This window comes from Haliaeetus albicilla, chromosome 20 (assembly GCF_947461875.1).
Source record: "Haliaeetus albicilla chromosome 20, bHalAlb1.1, whole genome shotgun sequence".
NCBI lineage: Eukaryota > Metazoa > Chordata > Aves > Accipitriformes > Accipitridae > Haliaeetus > Haliaeetus albicilla.
This window is the reverse complement of record NC_091502.1, coordinates 9,826,866-9,851,442: the sequence shown is the minus strand read 5'-3', so window position 1 is coordinate 9,851,442 and position 24,577 is coordinate 9,826,866. Positions and strand designations below refer to the sequence as shown.

Genomic DNA, 24,577 nt, shown 5'->3' with positions numbered 1-24,577 from the left:
ATTTGAACTGCCTCACAGTAAAAAGGAGTCATATGGCCACTTTCACAGTGACTTTGCAATGGTATTTAAAAATTCTCCCACCTCATAAGGTTTCCCTTCCCAAAAGAGAACATAATCACTCAGCAGCAGATGCTTAGTTGAGTTTGAATCTTTGGCTGGCATCTCAGTGATTGTGATGGAAGAAGAACTACCCAAGTCCATGTATCATGACTGTACTGCAGAAGTGTCAGGTGTCAGATCGTTGTCTGAATTTGCTATTAAAAGTTTGGTTGTGTCTGTAAGCCTGGCGGGCTAGTGGTATAAGTTATTTCTTACCCTCATTTGGAGGGAGAGGATGAAACCTAAAAGAGATTCAGGTGTGTTACCAGCAAAGGGTATGAAAGCAATAAAAAGACTAGGAGACTTTCTTATCTTATTTTCATGACTTCAGATTTTGCGTAAGTACGGATGTCTTAGTGCCCCTTCTTGTGTCACTGAAAGACGAGCTTTTGGAAGTCACATACTTTCATCCCATCTTACACATCCCCTCACTGGCATTTAGCAGTCCCTTTTCTACTAAGTCTTAAATCCACAGCTTGTGATTGTCATTGCTGCTTTTAAAATCATCCATACTTCACTATCAGCCAAAATACATCATGGCTTAGCACGAACTCTGTTGTCTGACCTTTCCTTTCTGCAGTAATGCTGATTATTTCATTCCCATCTTTGTTTTAATTTCCTTCCCACAAGCAGACTGCTGTAGATCTTTGTCCATTTGACATCTTTTCTAACAGCAGATGTGACAACTCTCTGTTTCATAGTTTTCCACCTTGGTTAATGAATTCTCCTACAACTCTCTCTTTCCTAGTTTTTTGAAAAAGCCGTGGTTAAATTTTTCCTCTCTGTTTTTGCTTCAGATTTGTTCAAGATCTTTGCTTAACTTTTTCATCAATTTAACTTTCTCCTGTTCCTTCACTTTCAGCAAGTTTAAAATGTCTGTATCTTGATTCATATTTCCTCCTCTTAATTTCTTTTCTTGCTACTGCAGCTGATGCTTGGTGTACTTTCCTGGTTTGTATGTTTAGCAGTTTTAATTTTTTTCTTTAAATTAATTTTTGAGACATGCTAAATTGATTACAGTTATTATATAGGTAGATTAGAAGACCACTAGAGACAAATGCATTTTTGTTCTGTATAAACCTAATATAGCAGTCTGCTACATGGTTAGGTACATAAGTAATCAAAAAGTTCTCTGAAGCTGAATGTATGCTAGTACCTGAAGCCTTTACATTGGCTTTAAAATGGTGACTTAGAATAACAAAATAATTTATGGAAGGCTATGAAAGCATATCTTGTTTCATCCAGTTTTTTACATGCACATGGGTGCAGATTTTGATTTAGATTGTGAGTGGATATAGAAAAAAGCATAGTTTTTATAAAGCTTGTCATTTTATAGGTTATCTTCCATTAAGAATCCCTCTCATGGTTTCCTCCATATAATCTTGAAGATTAAAGATCTTTGGGGGAAAAAACCCCACCTTCTCAACATCAAAACTTGCACAAAATAGCTTTTTTTAGGTGAGTACGGCCTGTAAGCTTAATATGAGCTTTCCTTGCGAAACCATTTCTGATGAAGAGCAAAACTATTCAGAAAGTATGCACAGACCATTGCTTTTAAATCCATTTGTGAATGTCATTTCAATGAGCACAGTTTTCAGTATGATCAGAAAAATGTTTTGGTGCATTCATGAGATGCTTGGATTAAATGAGATGTGTGTTGCAGTGCCTTAAGGCTTGTGGAAACTTGCAAAGTATCTACACTATAATTAGGTTTCTGTCATGAGTCTCACATTTTGTTATCCTCTCCTTCCTCTGCAAATGGGGAAAACCTGAAAAATCAGATGGATAAAAAAAAATCTGAGGTGTAATTGTAATGTAATTAATACTTATTGAAATTTTGGAAGGAAAGTAAATTTTAGCATTTGAGCACAATGGAAAGGGCAGTAACACTGATGAAGATGATGTGAAAAGAATTCTGCATTAATGGGTATTTAATGACAGCCCAGCGAGAGCTATAGATTTGAGCTCTTTTGAAATGTGTAAAATGTTATAAACAACAATGAAGGGAGAAGTGAATAAAGTATTCAGAACATGTTTTTGCACTCCATTTTTCAAGTTTTCAACTGAAAGTGCACTGTTGTTAGGAGGAAAACAGTGGCAGAGAGGGATTCATCTCGCTTCTTAATAACCTCTGTTTCTGTAACCCAAGCTCAGAAAAATGCCCATTGATGCTGAAGCAAAAATTAATAGGAGCCTCATTTCTTACCTCACCTTCCAGCAAGTAAGATATGCTGTGAACTTGGGATGATCAATGTGAGAAGATGGCTAGAAGAATTTTTTTTTTTTTTAGCAGTATGAGTAGCAAACAATCTGAGGCTGTCATCAGGGGCCTGATACTGCAAAATGCAGGAGTTGCATACCTCCCTGGAAGACATTAAATGGCTGTGGTTGTAGAGGTATGACAACAGTTAGACTTCAGGTCACAGGGGGGCATCTTTCAGAAGATGCTGCACTGTAAGCATTGTACCACTCTGTATTTTAAGTGTAATGTATATTTTGTATTTTTGAAACTCCTTGCAGAATCTTCTAGTGATACTGCTGTTGCTGGGAGGAAACTGGCCATTGTTACATTTTATATTGCTATGTAGTTTAATATTTGCCCTTTTAGAGAGATTAGCAGATCATCTACATGCAAGCAGTGCTCCAACCACCAAAACAAACCAACATTCCCAACTGAAAGATAAAATTGAATCAGCTTATTAGTATTTCTTTGAATATTATTTAAAAAAAAAAAAGGATATCAAGTACAAAATTGGTCACTATTACATAAACAAATCTTAATACCTTCAGGGAAAAAAGCAAAAGCTTTTTGATTATTTTGTGTCTGTTTTGGTTTTTTTAATTAATCTCTTAACATTTGGTTTTAGAAATATATTAAATAATCTCTTCAGGCAACAAACGATATAAACATAATGATGTAAGCCTCATCTGTAGAGCTATGTTAGAGCTGATGTTTACTTTATAGGTATGGAAACTGAAACACATACGTCTAGTATGACCTATCTAAGACATCATAGGAAAAGTGTGGCATCAAACGCATCTGAAAGACAGCACAGTGACAATCTTAAACATTAAACAAACACTGGAAGAAGTCTTAGAAGCAGTTGGAAAAAAGACCTTCTCATTTAAAAGAAGAAAACACAAACTAGCAGAAACTGACCCTTAAAAGAACATTGTTAGAATGAAACCAACACAGGAAACCAGCAGACAAAACTGAAAATTATTCCGTTCTCATTTAACGTCTGAACACACTGAACATGTTTTAAGGATAGAAATTTTTTTTAAAAGTTGGTAAGTAGGCCATCTGGTTTAAATATATGTATGTTTAACATACATACATATTGTGACAAAAGTGATTTGGGATGTTCATCGACTGAAGAGGAAAGGGACACAAGGTAGGACACATGTATTACATACAGTTTGTTTCTGACAAACAGCCTTCCAATAAGAAAGAGATATTAAATCACAGTAATTAAAATACAATAGCAGTCTAGTAACCAACTTTTTTGTGTGCGGGTGGCATCTTAGCGAGATTCTGATCCTATGGAAACCAAGGGATTCTTTCAAATCAATTCACAGACCCTTCCATTCTACCCTGTATACACATACACAAACACACACACAGAGAGGGGTAAAGGTAACCCTAATTCAACTCAAAATACAGTTTCAACAGAATTTCATCAGGAATTAAGTTAGTTAACAGTGTTTAAAAGTAACATTTAAAGCTGTGAACTAAAATCTTAATGACAAAGTCAATGGGAGTTGCACTGCAAAACACGCTAGTATTTTCTAGAGAAAAGTAGAGGAAAAAAGCCGATGAAGATGCACTTCATCCCGTTCTGTGGCTGCTTTTGGTTTTGAAGGGACGATACTATTTAAGAGTAGGAATTCATAATCTAGACAGGTCACAGTCTCGAGCTGTCTTAATGCAGCCCGTGTTAAGGAAACACCCAGCTCTCATACACCAGATCTGCCAGAGAAGGCAGAAAAACCCTGCAACCATGTGTGCCTGTTCATGCAGATACAGGTACCCAGCAGTAACTGAGTCCTCAGCAAGCGGAGGGTGCAGGTCCTGTCAGAAGCTGCTAGATTGCCTCAAAGAGCCATGACAGGTACAGGTCAGCATTTTGGGCAGTTGTGCCATTACATCCTCCAGCAGGACAAGCAGCCTGGCATGGAAGCTCCCTTACAGCACGAAGGCTGCAACTCTGCCTTAGCTGAAGTTAAGCCTGCACTACTTCAGCCTCCACCCACAGCTGCATTTTCCTGGCATTCATCTGATTAGGGTGTACACAAACAACTGACTTGCAGTTATTTAATTTTCTTTTTTTCACATCAACAAGACGAGGTCAAGAACTCTGATTTTGCTGGAAAACTCTTAGAACACATTCAAGGGCACTTGAAGCTTTAAGTGTAGCCCATCCAGCTGTTGAAGTGGAAGAAAAGCAAACAATGAGCAAGCCCTTGCCTCCGCCAGCAGGCCAGACGGATGCTGCTGCTAAGACTGAAAAGGGATGCCTGTCAACTCACTTGTCAGTGTCCATTCCCCTTATCTTAATAGTTCTGCACTTGGAACATAACAGCAGCATTGCCTGCACACAATAGCTATGAAAGGGTTCAGACAGGCCTTCCAACAAAGTAATACTCTCTTGATTTATTTTACACATCTCTCCATCTCTAATACTTTTCTTCTTTGCTGGTCAGCTAAACACTCCTCTCAGCAGCAACCTTCTTCCCTTTATCTTTTGCTCCTATGCTGGGACACTCCTTATATGAGAGAATTTTATCATCCTCACCCAGCACCACATTAAACCAACTGTACAATTACACTGAAATCTGACAAATTTCACCTCAAAGTGAAGGACTATTAAAGTGCTTTACTTAATAAAGAGCATAATACTGCACTGAGATTTTTTTTTTGCTTCAGATTATTTCCTTTGAAATATGATGCAATCTCTCTTCAGAATTAATGTATTGATTGATTTCAAACTACAAATACTATTTTTCATGGGTGCCTTTAAGTTCCAGCATACTGAATGGTTTGCGCTGTATAGCATCTATTTCTATTAATTGCAAATAATTTTCTTTAATCATGACTAAAAATTTGATGACATAAAGAAAATCACTGGGGGGATCTTTTCTGTTTATTGAACTGTTATACACAGTATTCAATGTTCTATTACAATATGCTACAAGTAATTTTAGCATTATTTTATGAAACTATAAACCAAACATGTTTAAATCATAACTACTCTGTCATCAACAGAAATCATTTGCAAAAGCAGGATTGAGAGCGAGACAGAGCCTAGAGCTCCAGTTCAAGTGGCGCTGCCAAAGGAAGGGGTAAGGCACAGGGCATTCTCCCCCAAGAGCTTTCCCATCCGGGCCATGGCTCAGCCAGCCCTGGGGTGAGGCTTGTGGCAGGGACCAGAGGTAGGAGAGAGACAAAGGCCACAGTATTACAGCAGGAAGTAAACCCCAAGGAATGCAGTGCGGCATGAGACACACAAAGGAAAAATAATCCACTATAACTATCAGCTGACATCTTAACTGATGTGGTCACACCATTCTTCTACTAGTTGAAATTACCAGCATTACTGCTTTTAGAAATAAACTCACAGTTTGATTCTAACCTTTGGCCAGCTGCAGGCAATAAAGCAAATGAATTCTTCCCTCAGAAGTGAACTGTAGTGGTTTAACCCCAGCCAGCAACTAAGCACCACGCAGCCGCTCACTCACTCCCCCCCACCCCACCCAGTGGGATGGGGGAGAAAATCAGGAAAAGAAGTAAAACTCGTGGGTTGAGAAAAGAACAGTTTAATAGAACAGAAAAGAAGAAACTAATGGTGATAATGATAACACTAATAAAATGACAACAGCAGTAATAAAAGGATTGGAATGTACAAATGATGCACAGTGCAATTGCTCACCACCCGCTGATCGACACACAGTTAGTCCCCGAGCAGCGATTCCCCCCACCCCCACTCCCCCCAGTTTACATACTGGGCATGACATCACATGGTATGGAATACCCTGTTGGCCAGTTTGGGTCAGGTGCCCTGGCTGTGTCCTGTGCCAACTTCTTGTGCCCCTCCAGCTTTCTCGCTGGCTGGGCTTGAGAAGCTGAAAAATCCTTGACTTTAGACTAAACACTACTTAGCAACAACTGAAAACATCAGTGTTATCAACATTCTTTGCATACTGAACTCAAACCATAGCACTGTACCAGCTACTAGGAAGACAGTTAACTCTATCCCAGCTGAAACCAGGACAGTTGGTGCCATATTTATTAGAGCTGGATTTTCAGATACTAAGTTGCTTACAAGCTGAGCAGTTAAAAATAATAAAAACATATTTTGCATGTAAGGAGCACAAACCTGGTGTGAAATCTGAGAGGAGACAAATGTGGGATGCCACAGTGCTATTTATTAAGTCACTTTTCAGATCATATTTGTGCTTTAAAATCTGAGTGGAAACCAGCTCTCGAATATGACAAGGCCAATATATGAGAGATGCTATGAACTTTTGAACAGCTGTTTGTGTACTTTCTGCAGCACAGCTGACTGTCCTTAACTATGTCCCACTAAAATAACAAGACATGGTAAAACACTGAGAAATGATATCAGGTACCAGTATCAACTAAGATGTATTTGCAAATGGCAGCCAGATTTTTCCAGGCAACAGAGTGATTTGTTCCAAACCTCAGCTGCCCTTAAGATCTGTTGTGTGGTAGACCATTACCTCAGCTGTTAAATAGAATAGGTTGGTAGGTCCAAATTAGGGCATCAGTATGTATAGGTTCAATTATTAAAAACACAGTGTTTAAATCTTTGATCAGAACCTGTGGGAGTTCTTGAGCATTTAAATTAAATGACTTCAGATGACTCATATGAACATGAAATTTTTACAGGACATAGCTTTGCCTTAGTTGTATTGAGTGATACTATTTCTTGCCTTTAGGTAAACAAATAGAAGAGGTCAGTAAAATTTTGCAGTGGTAAAACTGCAGTATATCACCAACTAAAGGAATTTATTTAATGTAAGTCTGAGCAGTTATGACCTGTGTACAAATTCTTTAAAAGAAAGAAAGGAGACTTTTATTGTACAAATGGTTTACAAATTAAAAAGCTGAAAGAAAAATTACCATATGAAATGAAGCTGTTAATAATACATGGCAATAAACCCTATATATTTTGAATATCGCAGTTAAGCCTCTGGACAAAGTAAAATGAACTCTTAATCAACTGCAGAAAGAAAAGAGTCAAAGGAAGAGGGCATTTCCTGGTCGCAGGGGGCAGGGAAGAACTTATAGCTTTCAAAATTGCTGGATTTTCTTTTTTTATAACTAAAAACTTGGATTTTCACATATTTTTAATCTTACCAACTATAGAGAGCTGCCATGATACTATTAATTATTTTTTTGCCTCAGCTTGAGAACATGGAATGTAAATGTTAGAATATTTCTTTTCAATAAGTCTGTTGGAATCTTGAGGAGAAGTAAAAAGGGTATGAGGTTTTGGTTTAAAACCCAACAGTGAAAGAAAAAGGAAATATGACTGTGAAAAGAAGCCAGTGGCAGACTTCTTAACTTCAGAGTTAAGAACAGCAAGCAGCTTTTCCGTATATTAGAAGCTGCTTTATCCATGGCTTTGGTTCCTTGTTAGGCAGAGCTGGTTCTGTTGTCAGTTTTAGTGCAGGAAAGGTAGAAGCTTTCCATAACTGTAACTCTTCTTTGTTTAGTTGAAAGCCAAATGATTTAGCCATATTACATGATGTTGACTAAAAACTTTCATTCCTGTGATTACTGAGGTTATTAACCATCCCTGTTAACTAGATGTGTAATAGGGGAGGAAAAAAAGATAATTTGCAGGAAATTTTAAAAAGCTGATCAAGAAGATCTCTGATCTGTGTAATACCATTAATGAAGAACTAAATGAAAGGAATATAATGCTAAGCAGTGTGGTTTTGTGGGAAGTAGATGTGTAGTGAACTGTGTGTGTTTATGTATTTTTATCAGAGCAGAATCTGGCTTGTAAACACATCTATGGAATACACTGAAATTTCTGCAATGCTTTTTACTTAAGTGTTTTGATTATAAATAAACATGGCATAAATTAAATGGACCAAAACCTCAATAACCGGAACATCCCAAACCAGTGGCTTCTGATTAAGTAGGTGTTTCTCGTGGGCCCAGGGGATTTGTTCCATGGGAAGTGTATTATTTCAAGATTTTTTTAGTGACATGGAAGAAAGCTTTCTTGCTAAGTTGGGCTGAAACAAAGTTGTGTTTTAAGATAGGCAGAACTACAAATTTCTAGGAAGAAGAAATTTAGAATAGAGTTTTAGGACTGAGAGCTCTTCCCTTAGAGATACAGACCTTGAAAAAGATTTGGGTGATGTGGTGGTTGATCAAGACAACGTGAACTATTCCAGTGGGATTTTTCTGACAGGATCAAAAGGGCTAATAGAATTATTGAATATACAAACAGAAGTGACAGGTAGAGTTGGGGAGATGGTGAAATCTCAGATATGTCTGTTCCTGAAATATTTAGGAAAGTAGACCTATATGCTGAGAGACATCTGGAGCTGATTTTCTTCACCTTGCAAAAGAGAAAGTTAAGAGGAAGCATGATAAGCATGTATCTACATAAGGACCTGAACTTTGAAAATGGGGGTTCCTTCAAACTGGTCGAGAGACCAGTTAGGCAGTTTGGACGTGGTCTAAAAATCAAAGATCAGTAGCCTCAGACTAATATCAGAAGTAACTAGTAACAGCAGCTAGTTTTGAAAGATTGTGGTGTATTGTCCTTAAGTGAACTGTTTTAAAATCTAGACAGAACGTTCTTCTAAACCAGGATATGGCTACTGCAGTAGATTGATTCAGCCCTACAGCCTGTGTCATGCTAGTCAGGCACATTGATCCCATCACCTCTCCTAAGTCCATGAACCTGTAGTTATTGATCTGTCAGACTGCTCCTTAAATGACATCTAGATAATATGCATTTAGCCACTGTTCAAAACCTGCATACACCATGTTGCTGACCAGAGATGATAAATGAATGTTCTGGCTACTGCCTTTAAGGTGAGATTGCTTGGTTTTGGTCTCAAGGGGCTGGAAGCACTTTCTTAGTAGCTAAGCTACAACAAATTATTGCATTGATTTTTGGTTAAACTTCTTTCTCATCCTCAGTGCTGATAGCCTGGAAAGGACATGACTAGATCTTTCAGCTGTGAAGAAAGTGCTATGTGGGTGCAAAGGAGAGCTATTCAATATAAATGTAAAAGAAGATATGGATGCTAGAGTTCACTATTGCAGATAAGAGAGTATTTAATCAGATTGTGATGTTTTAGAGCTTTATCTGACAGCCTCATGGTGCTGTGTTATGAAGTTATGCTATAACAGAGTGTCAGCTAATAACATACATAATTAAGTATTCATACCTTGAAACATGATTTTTTGTTTTCCTGCCCTAGTAAATTGAAATAAATGCAAAATCCATTTAATCTCTAAATTATGTGCTGTTTTTACAAGTAATGATTTATAGCTTGATAGAACAGTGATAAAATCTGGCATTCTTACTGTGTTATATTTTAGATTTTCCAAGAAAATCCAGACTTTTCTGTTACTTTTTCTCATGTGTCAAAACTAATGTTGGACAGCTTAGTAATTCCAGATAGTTACAGACTTATCCGTAGATGAACAGAATCTATTCACATGAAATAAATCAGTATCGAACTGTTTGACTGGTTCAACTTTGCCTCATTTGATTACTTTTTACAGCTGTATTACAGTACATTGTCCGTGTGTGTTCTGCATGTGCCCATATTTCCTCCTAGCAGTAGCAATGTGAGAATGGATGACATCATAGTTTAAATACTCCTGTGAGTCTTCGAAGATCTGTGTTTCTGGCTGAGCTGTAGCATTTCTTTGTAACCTAAGACAAGGTAGTTAATTTCTGGGTTTTATGCAGTCATATAAAAGGGTGTCTTTATTAGGTGGGGATATTACTTTTGCACAGTACAATATACAGTTGTCTTCCAGGTAATAGGAAATAAGGCCCTAACTGGGGAAAGGTATTCAAGGATTTGCTCAGCACGCTGTATGTGCTTACACATGTGCTTGAATCTGTGTATAAATTTAAGCAGTGCCTTAGTAGGATTGTTTTCCAGAATTGAAGCTTAAGTTAAAACGTGATGGCTATTCCTGCATTAGCAAACAAAATAGCCCAGTAAGAGCAAGATTGCAGAGTAAGATAGTTGGTGCTGCAAACCAGATCTCAAGCTGTGTGGTGGCGGTGCGGTTATGCGGTATCAGCTCTTATCTGATGCTTTGAACTGAATCATGACATCCTACACCGCACCACTATGCCCAGTACAGAAGGGCATTGACAGACTTAGAGTGAGTTCAGCTGAGGTCACCGAGATGGTGGTCCTGTGAGGAGAGGCTGGGGGAGCTGGGCTGGTTCAGCCTGGAGCAGAGACGGCTTTGGGGGGACCTAAGAGCAGCCCCCAGTGCCTACAGAGAAGTCATGGAGGAGACAGAGATGGAGCCGGTCTCTTCACAGCAGTGCAGAGCAAGAGGGCGAGAGAAGGTATCCGTAAGTTAAAACAAGAGATTGAGCATGGTTGTAAGGGAAACTTTTTCTATGTGAGGACAGTCAGGCAGTGGCATAGGTTGCCCAGAGATGTTGTGCAGTCTCCAACCTTGGGATTTTGACCTGGCTGGATGAGGTCCTGTGCAGCCTGGCCTGACCTCAGAGCTGACCCTGGTGTCAGCAGGAGGGTGGACCAGGGATCCCTGATGTTCCCTCCCAGTCAGAATGATCCTGTGACCCTCTGAATGCCCAGTGTTGGTTGGAGTGTATTAGCTGTGCTCGTGAAGACTGCCTTGCAGTGTGAAACACAGCAGAAGCGGGCCTGATTAGGACATTGGCTTCTGAAATGCACTCCTAACTCCAACTCAGTGCTAATGTAGATGCACCTCATACAAAATATGCTTTTGTTTTTCATTGACAAGGAACCAAATTCTCTCTCTCCCTCAAAAAAAAAGTCTTGATACCATCTCCTGTTGATTGCTGCTCTGTCTTGTTTTTCTTTTGTACTCCTGATTCAGTCTCTGCACCTATTAACTTCAGAATCTTTTTGTGTCTTTTTTGTGTCTTTACTGTTCTTTAGAGACTTATGTATATTATGCTGTCTGACATACTCCTCTTCTATGGCATTATGTCAATCTCCCGCATTCATAGCTGTCTTTTCAGTGCTCTGTTGTAAATCCCTTGAGCAGGATCTTTGCTGCTATATTGGCTTAAGCCTGTGCCTGTAGTTGAGACACTGTCTTTTCATATACCGTAGAATTTTTTTATCTAAAATTTTCTGGACTATCCAATTTAAAAGCTGGTTTGTCCTGCTTTGTAATATCTGGTGTGTTACTTTCTAGCTCTGTTCTCTTTCACTTTTTCACAGTAAAGTTTTGAAAAGGATCACACTTTTAGCAGAAAAATGAGAGAACCCCAATAGTGACCCCAAAGAGTGAAGAATGCAACAACTAAACCATTTAAAACCAGAGTGGGTGAAAGTGGAAAACTTCAGTAAAATAATTAGAAAAGCAGAAGTAAAAATGATCAGAAATGAATACAAATTTGACTTGGAAGAGAAGGAATCATAACATGGATGACCGTGTTAGGACTATGAGGTCATGATTCTTGTTGGAGAGCAGACTGCCTGTGTCCGTACCAGACAGTCCTGGTGGCTTCTTTTGCCCCATATGATGCCCTTGTGGCCTTAAATGTAATTATTATTTTTCACTGCTTTTTCTTACTTCAACAAACCTGAAATAATAAGAGAGCTGTGTTGTATCTGTCTATAGTGGTGGGGTTTTTGTTTTGTTTCGTAGCATGTGTTGAAGGCCCTGGCATGTAGCTGTGTTTTGAGGTGTTTGTATCAGACAGCTTTGCACATAGCATTGGAGAACTGTATAAAGCAGAGAGGCACAAATATCATGCAGTTTTGTCCCTGTCTTTTGTGGGGGGAGATGAACTCTTATCTGTTTAGTTTTGATTTGGAGAGAAGAGGTTGATTTACTCAGAAAGTTTGAAAGTAAGTTTGGGCAATTAGGAGAATAGAAACTGGCACATACCAGAGAAATGGCTCAAAAGAAACTGAATTTAGACACCAATTTTGAAAATCTTGGCAGCTGTGTTCTTTTCCCAGGTCTGCACTCAAACACATTGCTTTTCCAAACAGCTTTGTGTGGTACCTACCAATATGCTTTGGTAGCATCACCGTGATGATAGGGCACCAGGACTGCTGGAGCTGTAGCTTCCTCGTTACTCCCACGAGTGAGCTGAAATGTGACTGACTGGTCTTCAGCCTTCTCTGTGCTGAGGTGTTGCCCCTGGACTGATGTTAAAGTAATGTCCCATTTTATGTGGACTCAGTTCTAAATGTGCTGATGCTAGGAATGGCCTATATTCCTCAAAGAAACTGAGAGTTGTATTCTAGAAACATTTTTATGCTAGCATAAAAAAGTTTCAACACCAATGTCATCAGCATTACTAAGATAAAAGAAAAAGAGGGAGTGGTACGCTTTTTAAGGGACATGTGCTCTCACCTGAATTTCTGTCCTTACCTCATGAAATAGATAATTTAAAGGATGTTCACTTGGAAGGACCCAACAGACTCTAAATTAGATATAATCCTTCAGTTGGTTTAAAGATAAACCAATCCCAATAACAAAAACAGAAAAAAAAAAAGGCAGCAATAAATGTTAGTTGAATTAAATATCTTGGTCCCTTTTGTATGCTCAGAAATCTGGCAGGCAGCTTTGAATGAATTGTATCATTGCATTTTGCTCATTTTCCCATAGCAGAATCCCTTTGGTGGAGGGAACTTAATGTTATGGTTTCTGAATCAATGCAATTACTGAGCAAATGCTGTTGTAAAGTGTTAATAATAGAGGTACGAAAGCTAGGGAGAACACGTTTTAGCTTTCACTCCCCAGTTGCTGTAGCAATTCTGAAGTAAGGAAAATTATCATTTTAGTTTGTTAAAAGGATTGGATTTCATATTAAGCCACTGAGAAATAAGAAAAGTTGGATCTCTTGGTGCCATTTTAACTACCTTGTTTTAGAGACAAATACTTTATCAAAATACTTAGCCGCATCATTCCTTTAAGAGTAACAAGTCTTGGTGAAGATAAAATGTGAGTTTGAATCATCCTTGTAGCTTTATTTCCTTGAAGAGCAGGAATAACGAGTAATATCTCTGTCAGATCTTTTTATTTACCTTTTTTATCAGTAATATGTAGGGTGAATACCTCCAGTATAGCATGTGTGTATTAAAAATATCTAGGTGGCTCAACTTTACTCTTAAAATATTAAAAGAAAAAAAAAACCAGCCAGGAGTTTGCTTTAAAACTGTGTATCTTGTTTGTTTTAGGAGAAAAGGCTAAAAGAAAAAGCAGCAAGGAGAGAAGCCAGGAATAAGAATGCACAGGTAAGGATTTTTGCTATTTTGATCAAGCTACTGATTGTGGGTTTGAAACTGTTTTTTAATTATTTCATTCCTTCTTTAATAAGCAATGTTGTGATTAATGATTCTTTAAAGGCATTTTCTGTTTGCTTGCCTTTTCTTACACCCTTGCTTTGATGTGGTTACAATGATTTCCTGTGGAAGGATACTGAGAAAGCATGAGAGTGTGTGTGTGTGTGTGTGTGTAAATACATAAAATGTATGGAAGCCTTTTGGAATTGCAGCCTCTTTATTCATATATCAAGTGAGTTGCAATTTCAGCAGCAGTGCTGATGACTTTTTTTTCTCTGAATACTTGGTCATGTTTATAACTTGCAGGCAGTAAGATTTTTTTTTTTGGTCAAATCGCATTTAAACCTGTTTCTGCTGAACCTTTTCTTTAAACAGCAAGTATTTACATTGAAATATATTCCTTCCCCTTGTTAGACCCACAAATAAACCTTTGCTATCCTTTTCTTTATATGTACATTACTAATTTCCTAGAGGCTGTTCTAGTTTTTCATATTGCTAAGTTTGTGATAAACTGAGATTTCATTCAGCTGCAATGATTTTTCCAGAATATGGACAGAGTAGTGTGTGTCATTTCTCATGCTGCACCTCCTTATGCTACACATGAATAGTTACGGTTTGTTCTTGTTTGGCAGTTAGCAAATATCTTACTCCCTTGAGAAAATCGATAATGTTCTTTGTCTGATTTTTGCAAGCCGGCCATGCGCTGGGAGGCTTAAATATAGGAAGATGCTTCATTCTGTAGTTCTGAAGTGGAAAGTAATTACAGTTTAAGATGAAAAGCCTAGTTATACTAAGTATTAAATACGATTCTGTCTTCAGAGATGGCAATCTATGAGAGCTGTTGGCGTCGTGACTCCCCAATCAAGCAATAGAAATTTTCTGCATGTAATTGAATGTATAGAGATGCATACTTTTTAATGTATTGAGCAAGCATTTTAGGAAAATTATGAAATGAATGATTAACAAACATCTTAATATAGGGAGAAAACATTGATCAAATCAGGCTGTATCACATTCATAAATGCTGCTTGTTAATTTTGCCTCTTTTTAAGGAATAAACCCCACCCCAATGTCTGTTATTCAGCAGCTGGAGAAATAAACCCATTCCTTTCAAAAGGATCTGCTTGCTGATGTACTTCTATCCTATTCTTTGCCAAGCAAATGAATCTCTCTGTCTCATTGGAAAACAAATGAAGTTGATCTCTGTTGAGGAATGATCTGTCTGTGTGTGTGGGTGTGTCCATGGTTTAAATGCGGAGCCTCACCCCCAAAACTGCATAAGATAAAACCATATTTTGATGCACCTCTGCCTCTCTTCTGTGCAACACTTGTACTTGGAAAGCTGACTTAACTAGTCCTGGTCTAGTGTGAGATTGGCATATGGTTTCTGTGAGCGTACCAACTGTGCAAACCTGCTATTACTTTGACTTAATTTTATTCCTGAAGTGCTTAGCTCACGTTCTGCAAGAAGGTGCAAGCTTCAGGAGCTCACGTCTCTTCAATGAAAACTGTTGGGCTTTTTCTCTTGTTTAGAGGTTGTTTTTGCCAACAATTGTGTGCAGCCGAGTCCGGTCATTTTCAGTTGGGTTCATTTCAAGGAAAATGCTTCTACTGGGAAAGGCTGCCAGCTTGAAGCCAGGCCGTTCACGCCTGGAAGAGGAAGGGAGTAGTAGATGGTAGATAAAGGTGGCAGTTTCCATCTGCTGGGTGTCTGAGGAATTAATTAAAAACACTCCCTGCTTCACAGAATCTTAGAGGTAAAGCCACAGTAGCTGAAGCTCTCCATAGTCTGTGTGGAATATGATTCAAGCAGCTCATAGGAGACACCTGGGGAAAAAAAAATGGAAACAGTAAAACACAGAAACTATTGAAACAGAAACTAGTTTAGAAAATATATGCTGCCTAAATCAGGAGTTCAAAACATTTGCATTTTCACTAGTGCTTTCAGAATATGGCTTGTGAGCCACTTACTCTGCAATACACAACTCCTTTGGCAATTAATAGCGTTTTCGTAAAAGACAAAGCAATAAGGAGAATCAAAAAAGCAGAAAAGGTATTTTTAGCTCTATTAATGCCTTTTAGCAGCTGGAGAAAAGGGGCTGGATCAACAATTATGAGCAGCCAGTCACTTCAGAACAGCTGTGGTCTACCAGCTTTATTCCCCTTGTTTGTTTTATTAACTGTATCTCTCTCACATTATAAACTCCTTGCTATACAGAGTATTACTTATTATCTTTCACTAGTCCACAGCCCACTGGGTCTGACATGACCAAAATGGCAATTTAATTTCCCATTCTAAACATTAAATAATAATTCATCAATTATGACTTTTGCATCTCTGCTTGAGTATAATTCTTGTTGTCCTGTTGTTGGTTGTGCCCTGTTACTGACTGGACAGGGCCTGGTGTGTTATTCGTAATGTATGCTGTTTTTTTCCAAACGAAAAGGGAATTTATTTGGACCTAAAACTTTATGGTTTGCGGTTTACTTATTTTTACCCTTTAAGCCATACACTTTTGGGATTTAATCTTAGTCTTAATTTAATCTTAGATTCTTGGATTGTGATGCTCTTAGTTTTAGGATTTCTCTGTCCTGTGCATGCTCATCGATTTCCCATGCCAGGAATCTTGACTTCTTGTCATTTTTAATTTACTATACCTGTATTTTTTTAACTCATGGCCTAGCCTTTTTAATAACCATTTTCCTTCAGTTTTGTACCCCCATATTGTTTTGGCAATACCCCTATATTGTTTTGAGGAGGAGGGGAAGTATCTCCATTTTAAGTTTTTTTTTGTTTGTTTTGTTTTTTTTTTCTTTCATTTCAAAGTTTTAATGCCTTCAATGAGTGCAGATTTTTGTCTGTATGCCAACAAAAAGGAACGATCACAGAAGAGATGGGCCTCCTGCTTTTTCTTCTGGTGCCACATGAGCAGTTGCAGGGAAGTTTTTGCTCAGCCTTCGCTGCACTGGGATGGGGTAGGCTCCCTGCAACTGGAATTGAACAACCAAATTCTGGCAAGCTCTGCTGAATGTGCTTGAGCAGGGGATTAGATGAGTAGGTAGCTGCAGTGTTATTGACTCCACCTTGGACAAATCCCCATGCAATAAATAAACTGGGTAAGAAGTGAGGGCTCTTAAAGGATGCTTTGGAGAAAGTATTTCTTGGAATTTATGACCATTAATTAAATTTGAGTGCAAAAGGCTGTGAAAATAGATCTCACATATTCAATAGATCTCACACTCACATGAAGAAAAACTGGAAACTTAGTTTTTGGGGGATTTTTTTATCATCAGATATTTAATTGTCTCCCAGTTTAGGAGAACTTGATGAGATATTTCCAAATGCAGTGTTTTAAGATGAAAAAAGCAAACATTTTGTCCTCACTCAGTACTGATAAAATTGCAGTCCTCAAGCCCTCAGACAAATTTTGATACTGTTTAGCTGAAGATGGTCCAGAGAAAATTAGGCAACCGTGTTGTCTTTTGACCAAGAAGTAAAGCACTGCGCAGAAGCAGCAGCAACATGGATGGCTGCTCCGAGGCGGTAGCTGGGTGTTACTTGGTGAAGCCAGCCCCTGGGCTCAAGCAAGACATCCCAGTGCCATGCAGTGCTCTGCTCTTGACTTTGCTCTTTTACTTCTAGTAATCTATCACATACTGATTTCTTAGTATGCATAAAGGACTTTTATTTTAGGTTTCAACCAGCATTTAAAGGTCCTTGCTCTGCAAGCAGCTGTTAGCTGCAATGAAGCTAAACAGGACTATATTTCTCCTTTAGTGAGTTTAGTGTTTTGCTGTCCTGATGCCTTAGGGCAGTATTGGTGTGTTAAGAATTATGAAGTGAGGAAGGTTTTGGTTTCTTTTAAAGAAAATTATTTTTGTAGGAAAGGCATTTTCCAGGAGCTGCTGAACAGATCTGTGGGTCAAGGTGGCAGAGCAGAGCAGGAGTCAGGAGAAGGTGCTGTTTCCTGCTCCAGCACTGATGTGCTTTGTGATCCTCAGCTATCAGCTCCCACCATTATGCAAGAAATGATAACTAGCCCCTAAAAGAAGGCATCAGTATCTGCTAGAAATAGTCAGGACAGCATCTGTAAGCAGTGCCAGGAGGTAAAACTTGCTCAGTCATGACAGTTTGGTGCATCAATTCAGCCATTGGCAATCCTCTAGCAGTTACACCATTCTGGTGTCCAAAGCAAAACAGAAAAACCTGAAAAAGGGCTGACTAGCAGACCAGAGGGTGTATATCCAATGTCCATAAGAAAAATGTAGCCTGCTGAAAACCTAGGGAAATCTAGCTTGAACTCCTTAGTGAGTGGAGTTTTCTGGTTTAGAAAAGAATGAAGAGGACAAATCATTGGAATGAAAGCTGAGGATGGGGATTATTATCGGACCAGAAGACTGACCTCTTCTGAGAGATCAAAGCACTTGGTTGTCAGGGGCACTTTTTCATAGGATTGAATTCTTGCTGAATAATTGTAGAGCATTAAAAGATCAACAGCAACAGCAGGATAATAGGTATGCTTTAACTTTTCCCATGTCCTCTCTTTCTCCCCTGCTTTCCTCCCAACATATTTTGCTGTTCCCAGAGGAATTAGTACTTGTGTATGAGATTTTACGTATTTTACAAAACATGTTCTTAATATACTTCATATATGTAATTTAAGATTTTCACAGAGTCACAATGAAGTTAGGAATCTTTCTACTCTGTTATGAAAGGATTTATGTGAACACATCTACAAAATATGCCTGGGTGAGCAGGATGCATGTATTTAAAGATATGACAGATTCAAGCATTGATACCTGCCTGTATCGCATCACCGCAAGGTATAATACTCAATGTAGCATTCTGTTTTCTGAACCTTGTGCCACGCTCTGTTGAGATTTTAACCAGAAAAAAACTTAAAAACAGTGTTTTCTTGTAATCTTCAGTACCTTCCATGGGATTTGAGCTACACTTGTAGCTCAAGAAATCTTTGCAGCATGTGGCAAAATTCAAACAAGAAGGGGACAGAGTCAGATCTCTTGGGTAGCTATTGCTAATAATCCAGTGGCAGAAGTATGATCTTTAAAATATGATGAAAATTCTGGATCCACTCTGTATTGTTCCTGTGGTTACTGGAACTGACTTCTATTACCTGACAGCTCTGCTTCTGCCTTGAATTTCCTGTTCCTTGATATCTAGCCCACGACCTGGTGTTTAGGCTGGAGGCTCTAGATGCAGTGTGGGTGTGAACAGGAGTGAAGGAGGAATTTGGTCTCTGCCTCCTGTGAATACTGGTTCCCAAATCCCTTTGATCAGTTTATCAATAAGTGCTTTTGGGAAAGTCTTATGGGATGCCCTGCATGCTGATGGTTAATAGTGAAGGTGCTTTGGTTCTGGATCACCTCTCATGACCCTGCCATGGATGGTGTTGAGGAGCCATTGCTTTAGCTCCCTGTGGTTTCTGGAGCTGGAGCAGGGTTTCAGGGCTAGATCCTTCTTGTGGTCTGGAGGATGTAGAGATTGTAGAGTTTATTTTGTTCATACAAGACCTCAGGAGAATGTTATGTTGTCCTGATACAGGCTACATCTTGTCACTGCTGTTTGATAGTTGCAAAGGACTTAAAGTTGTTCTTCATCAAGAATTATTCTTGATCTGCAAACCACAAAGAACAGCAAAAAATGAAATATTTTTTAAATTAACGTGTTCTACAATATTTAATATTTGAAAATGGGTATTATGTGCCTGTATGAAAATGTTACCTGTATTCTTCTTTTTGAAAATAACATGTTGATGATTCCAGTTAATATAACAAATTGCTTTAAGTAAAGCTGTAATAAGTCCTGCCTTTTCTGCAATTAAGAATGTATATGATTAAACCAGTATTTCTGTGTCGTAACCCTGAACAATTAACAAGGAAGGATTCTGATGGATTGATTTGCCAATTATGTATGCTTCTGTGAACCTTTTCATTGCAGCCACCAGCATACTGAGGATTTTAAATATATTTATCAGATTGGCCATTTAAACTAATTGGCCATAGCCATAGCAATTGAATTTTGTGAGTATAATATTCACAACTGTTATTTTTAATCATATGTGGTATGCGATGACAGTCTGCTGCTCTACATGCAGTAAGCTGATGATTTACCAGTCACTGAGGTGATTTCTTCATAGTCCTGGCAGAAGCATAGATGAGGGGGGCCATGGACCTTGCACATGCCCTCATATCTGCTGAAGGTCTGCTGGGATGAGGTGGATGCACAGTGGATCAACACAAATGCATCTTCATTACAGTGTCTGTCATATCTATACCCTATACTTTGGTTTCTGTTTGCTTTCAGATTTATGGTAAAGAGAGGAAACTTCTTTTTTCTTTAAACTTTTGTTGGTTTTCTTATTTTTTTGGAGTTGCAGTTGTAGGGGAGCTTTTGATGAAAGATATAATAAAGATTTGTAAGAGTAGAGGAGCAGGATTTCTGGTATGTTAGGGAGCACAGAGGTTACTGTCTTACTTGATTGCAAATTATTTTCTTAAATTTCTAGGGCAATACTGAAGGAATTTCTCCAGTAGCTAGGTTAAACTCCAGGAGGATTACACTGTTTAATTCATTATTCTTTAGGGAACTTTCTGTTTCTAGAACGTCCATGTAAGTTTGATAGCATTGGAACAGGTGCTTTGGAGCTATCTTAGCCTTCGACTGCTGAACTGCAGAGCTTTCAAGATGTTAAAGACTAAACATTTTTGTTTATTTCAGAACATTTTGGCATTGGGGGAGAAAAAAATCCTCAATATTTTTTTTATTAAAGGCTTAGGCTATCAAAATTGCAAGATTGCGAATTGAAATAAGTATGTGCATTTCTTTCTTCCTCTTGAATTATGTGTGGTTTGTTATCGTTTATTTGGATTGTATAGTTACGAATAACTCTTGGTAGTTGTTGAATTAAGGAGTGCTTTGGCACCATTCCACCCAGGCTTTTGAATGGGGGTCAGCAAATAACTGAGTGGCTACTTGAGTCACTGCTTGAGCTCTGTCTCTCCTTTGAACAAGGGAGGTATATATTATTTTCCTTTGTTTTTTCTCTTTGCCTGCCTCTGTAGATACTAGGAGCAGGATCCCACCATCAGGTTCCTCCCTGCATATGGCAGTGTGGTGGAGCACAGGGAAAGCAGTACGAGAGCTCTATTAGTCTTGCACAGGTGCCTTTCTGAGGCTAATGATTAAACCCCAGAAGCTAAGGTTATATACATTTTTCTGTTTGAATACACACTTCATCAATTCAGGCAACATATTTCAGTTCAATACATGTATCTAGAAAAACAGTAGGTATGAAAGAAACCAGGCAAGAGCTCTTTGTGTACTGCAAAGTGCAAACATATATATTCAAAGGCAAAGACCTTCCCACCTGAGCTTCAGATTTCCATTTCAGCATTGATTGAATGTTTTCATGCTAACTGTATGGCACCATGTTCTGTAAACTTAAATAGGGGAAGAAGAGAGCACTGGGACTTTGCTTTGTGATCACTGTCCATCAATATGTAAGCATTTAATTTTTTAATATGCTCTGTTGTAAAGGTGGCAAGCGTACAATTTAAACATAACTAGCCACTCCAATGTGGTTTGAAATTTATATGTAAGTTAGCAGCATCTTTTCTTCTTGGCTTCCAAAATTTCTTGTTCAGTTTCTTCACCGATTTGACGTCCTCCTCGACAGTTCCAGTCTGAGCAGAACACAGATGGTCACTTTGCCCCTGCCTGACTCTGGCCAAGAAATAAGAGGCAATGGACAGTGCTGGAGCTGCACATCTACCAGTATGAAAAGGGGGGGTGGGGTGGGGTGGAGACACACACGGGACGGGATGGGACAGGACATGGACGGGGACACACACACACAAAAAAAGCTCTTCTAAAGTGTTATAAACCATCCTTTAGGCATTTTCATCTTAGTAAACAGATCACTAATAAGTTAATTATAATTATAGTTAATTTGCTAATCTGCTCTATGCTACTAGTTAATAGTGTCTAGTAACAAATATTTGAAATTTCTCTCCCTCTAAAGCACAAAATGTAAAGCTGTTATACCAAGCTCATTCGCTGCGTTCCATATATGTTTTGAGCAGCAAATCAAGTTGTTCTCTATTAGTGTGGTGTTCTTGTTCTCTTTGCCTCACCACTGTCCTTTGATGTCTTATGCAACAGAGTACAGTAGAATTGCCTGGAACTGAACTTTTGGAGATCTTAAGCCTCTTTTCTGCCTCTGCCCTGAATCCTGAAGGTGTGGGAAACCCCAAACAATCCAGAAGTAATGACCCGAGGCTTGCAGCAGCTTTCACACAAAGCTTTTATTTAGGAAGTGAAAATTCTTACTGGTTCGGTAGGTCTTTTCTGTTGTGAAAAGCATGTGTATTCAATGCCTCAATTCTGTCTGTATAAATATTATGCAGATGGTTGCATTTCACAAGTAAGCTGTATCAGACTGTTCAAACTTGTTTATTTTGCATCTTGATTTGTTGTGGTGTTACTCTGAGCCACTTCCCAGCTTTCCTTATGGGTTTGAAACTTTCTTAGATGATAGGCTTCAGATGCAGGAACTCTGCTGCATATCTCAGGTATGAGCTTCTTAAGAATGAGTTAATTGGCTGATGAACGGGGGTAATCTTTCAGATGTGTTTTGACGATGCTGACATCCTCACGCAGTAAGGAATCGTAGTTAGCTTTAAATTAAGCAGCTCTGTTTTCTCAGCATCCCTCCTGTTTATATTCTTGGAATGTATTGCTTGCAGTATTGTATGTAGTCTGCTATAGGTACTCTCAGCAGTTGTAATTGCTACTAGTGATGAAAATTGATTTGTGCAATCAGAAAAACATAATCTGCATTCTGACCGATAATGCTGCAGTTGCCAACATTTTAAAATTCTTCTGATGGCTATTTTTTCCAAATACTCTGGGGTCATGCAGTCACCAGGATTCCAGCTGCTTTATGCTGAATCTTATGTGAGCATTAAAAGAAAAGGAAAAAGCTCTTAATGACTCTCTGTCCTGGGTTCAGCTGGGATAGAGTTAATTTTTACAGGAACCTGGGAGGTGGGGGGCATAGCCGGGGCAGCTGACCTGAACTGGCCAAGGAGCTATTCCATACCATGTGACATCATGCTCAGTATATAAAGGGGGAGCGGGCCGGGGGGTGTGCTCTTCTTTTCGGTGGGGGAAGTGGCAGAGCGTCGGGTCCCGGGTGGTGAGCAGTTGCACTGTGCATCACTCTTTTTGTATACTTTTTCATTAGTACCGTTGTTGTTGTTGCAATTTCTTTGTGTTGTTCCAGTAAACTGCCTTCATCTCAACCCTCGAGGTTCCAGGTTTGTTTTTTTCCTCTCCTCCGTCTTCCCCCCTATCCCACTGGAGGGGGGCGGGAGGAGTGAGCGAGCGGCCGCGTGGTCCTTTGTTACCGGCTGGGCTGAAACCACGACAGTCCTTTTTGGCGCCCAACGTGGGGCCACGAAGGGTTGAGATAACGACAGATCTGGCCAGAGCGTGTTGAAACAAATTTGTCATACGCATTTCTTATACTAGATAAATAGATGTTAGTCACAATGTTGATTCAGCTGTTTACATGGTGGCGTTTTGTAAGTTCTTATATGCTTTATGTATTGCGTGTAGTTGCGTATCTCATCTCTGGGAGAGTGATTGGGATTATCATTTTGCTGTACTGGGCAATGTCGACTTGTGAAATGATTACATCACTGGTCATGAGGTTAAGCTGTTATCTGTATGAGGCAGTGATATCATTTCCAGACTTTGGGCACCTTCTGTCGGATTTTATTGGTAATTACACCCAACCCATGGGGAAGTTAGGGGGGGATACTTCCCCCCATCCGTTCCCCTCCTTTTTCTCTTTCCAACTAATTACAACAGTTTTCGAGAATTTTGAATATCCTTGGGATGCGCAAGCCTGTGTGCTGTTAGTGCTATGCCTCCTGACTATGTTTCAGGTCTTGTCTAGGGCTACAAAGAGGCTCTTTAAGAGTACCACCCAGAGATCTGTCCCAAAGCTGGATATTTATGGGTGGCACGGCATGTGGGAGGATGTGGGCAGGTATCTAGAGAACTTCTCACCTCCAGTGACTTGGAAGTTCACTCCCGAACAACTGCAGAACCCTCATGAAGTGATAGAATTTTTGAAAGGAAAATGCTGTGGCTATCCCAGAGACACACAACTCACTACACTGTGCTGGGCCCTGGCTGGTATCTACCAAACCCTGCTTGATATTATGCAGCACCCCCAGGGGGAAAAGGGGGAAAAGATGGAAAACAAGACAACATGCACCGTGGCTGCCCCAACCCCGACAACATGCACCGTGGCTGCCCCAACCCCGACAACATGCACCGTGGCCGCCCCTACCACGACAACAGGCACCATGGCTGCCCCTACCCCGGTGACAGATACTGCCACTAAACCAGAGAACCAACCTGTGCCAGTATCAGTTGCCCCTGTACAGAAAAAGAAACACACAAAGAAATCAGTTCGCTCAGTGAGAGATGAAGATGAACCAGGGTCATCGCGAGAACAGGAGGAAGAGGCAGAACCTGAAATAATTACCCGATCTCTATCCCTGAGTGAGTTGCGTGACATGCGAAAAGATTTTAGCCGCCACCCAGGTGAGCACATTGTTACCTGGCTGCTCCGATGCTGGGATAATGGGGCTAGTAGTGTGGAATTAGAGGGTAAGGAAGCCAAGCAGTTGGGATCTCTGTCTAGAGAAGGGGGTATCGACAAGGCGATTGGGAGAAAAACACAAGTCCTCAGCCTCTGGAGGCGACTTCTGTTAGGTGTAAAGGAAAGATACCCTTTCAGGGATGAAGTTACATGTCACCAAGGCAAGTGGACCACCATGGAGAGAGGTATCCAGTACCTGAGGGAATTAGCCGTGCTGGAGGTGATTTATAATGATCCAG

The 24,577-nt window shown here is 39.4% G+C and overlaps 1 protein-coding gene across 1 annotated transcript in view; it reads left to right on the top strand.

Moving 5' to 3' along the window:
* Window positions 1-24,577, top strand: part of DDX10 (DEAD-box helicase 10) — a 200,746-nt gene that overhangs the window by 118,662 nt on the left and 57,507 nt on the right. Inside the window, exon 16 of the mRNA XM_069808236.1 lies at window positions 13,537-13,593. Coding sequence (XP_069664337.1) covers window positions 13,537-13,593 — 57 coding nt within the window. The remainder of the gene's footprint in view (window positions 1-13,536; window positions 13,594-24,577) is intronic.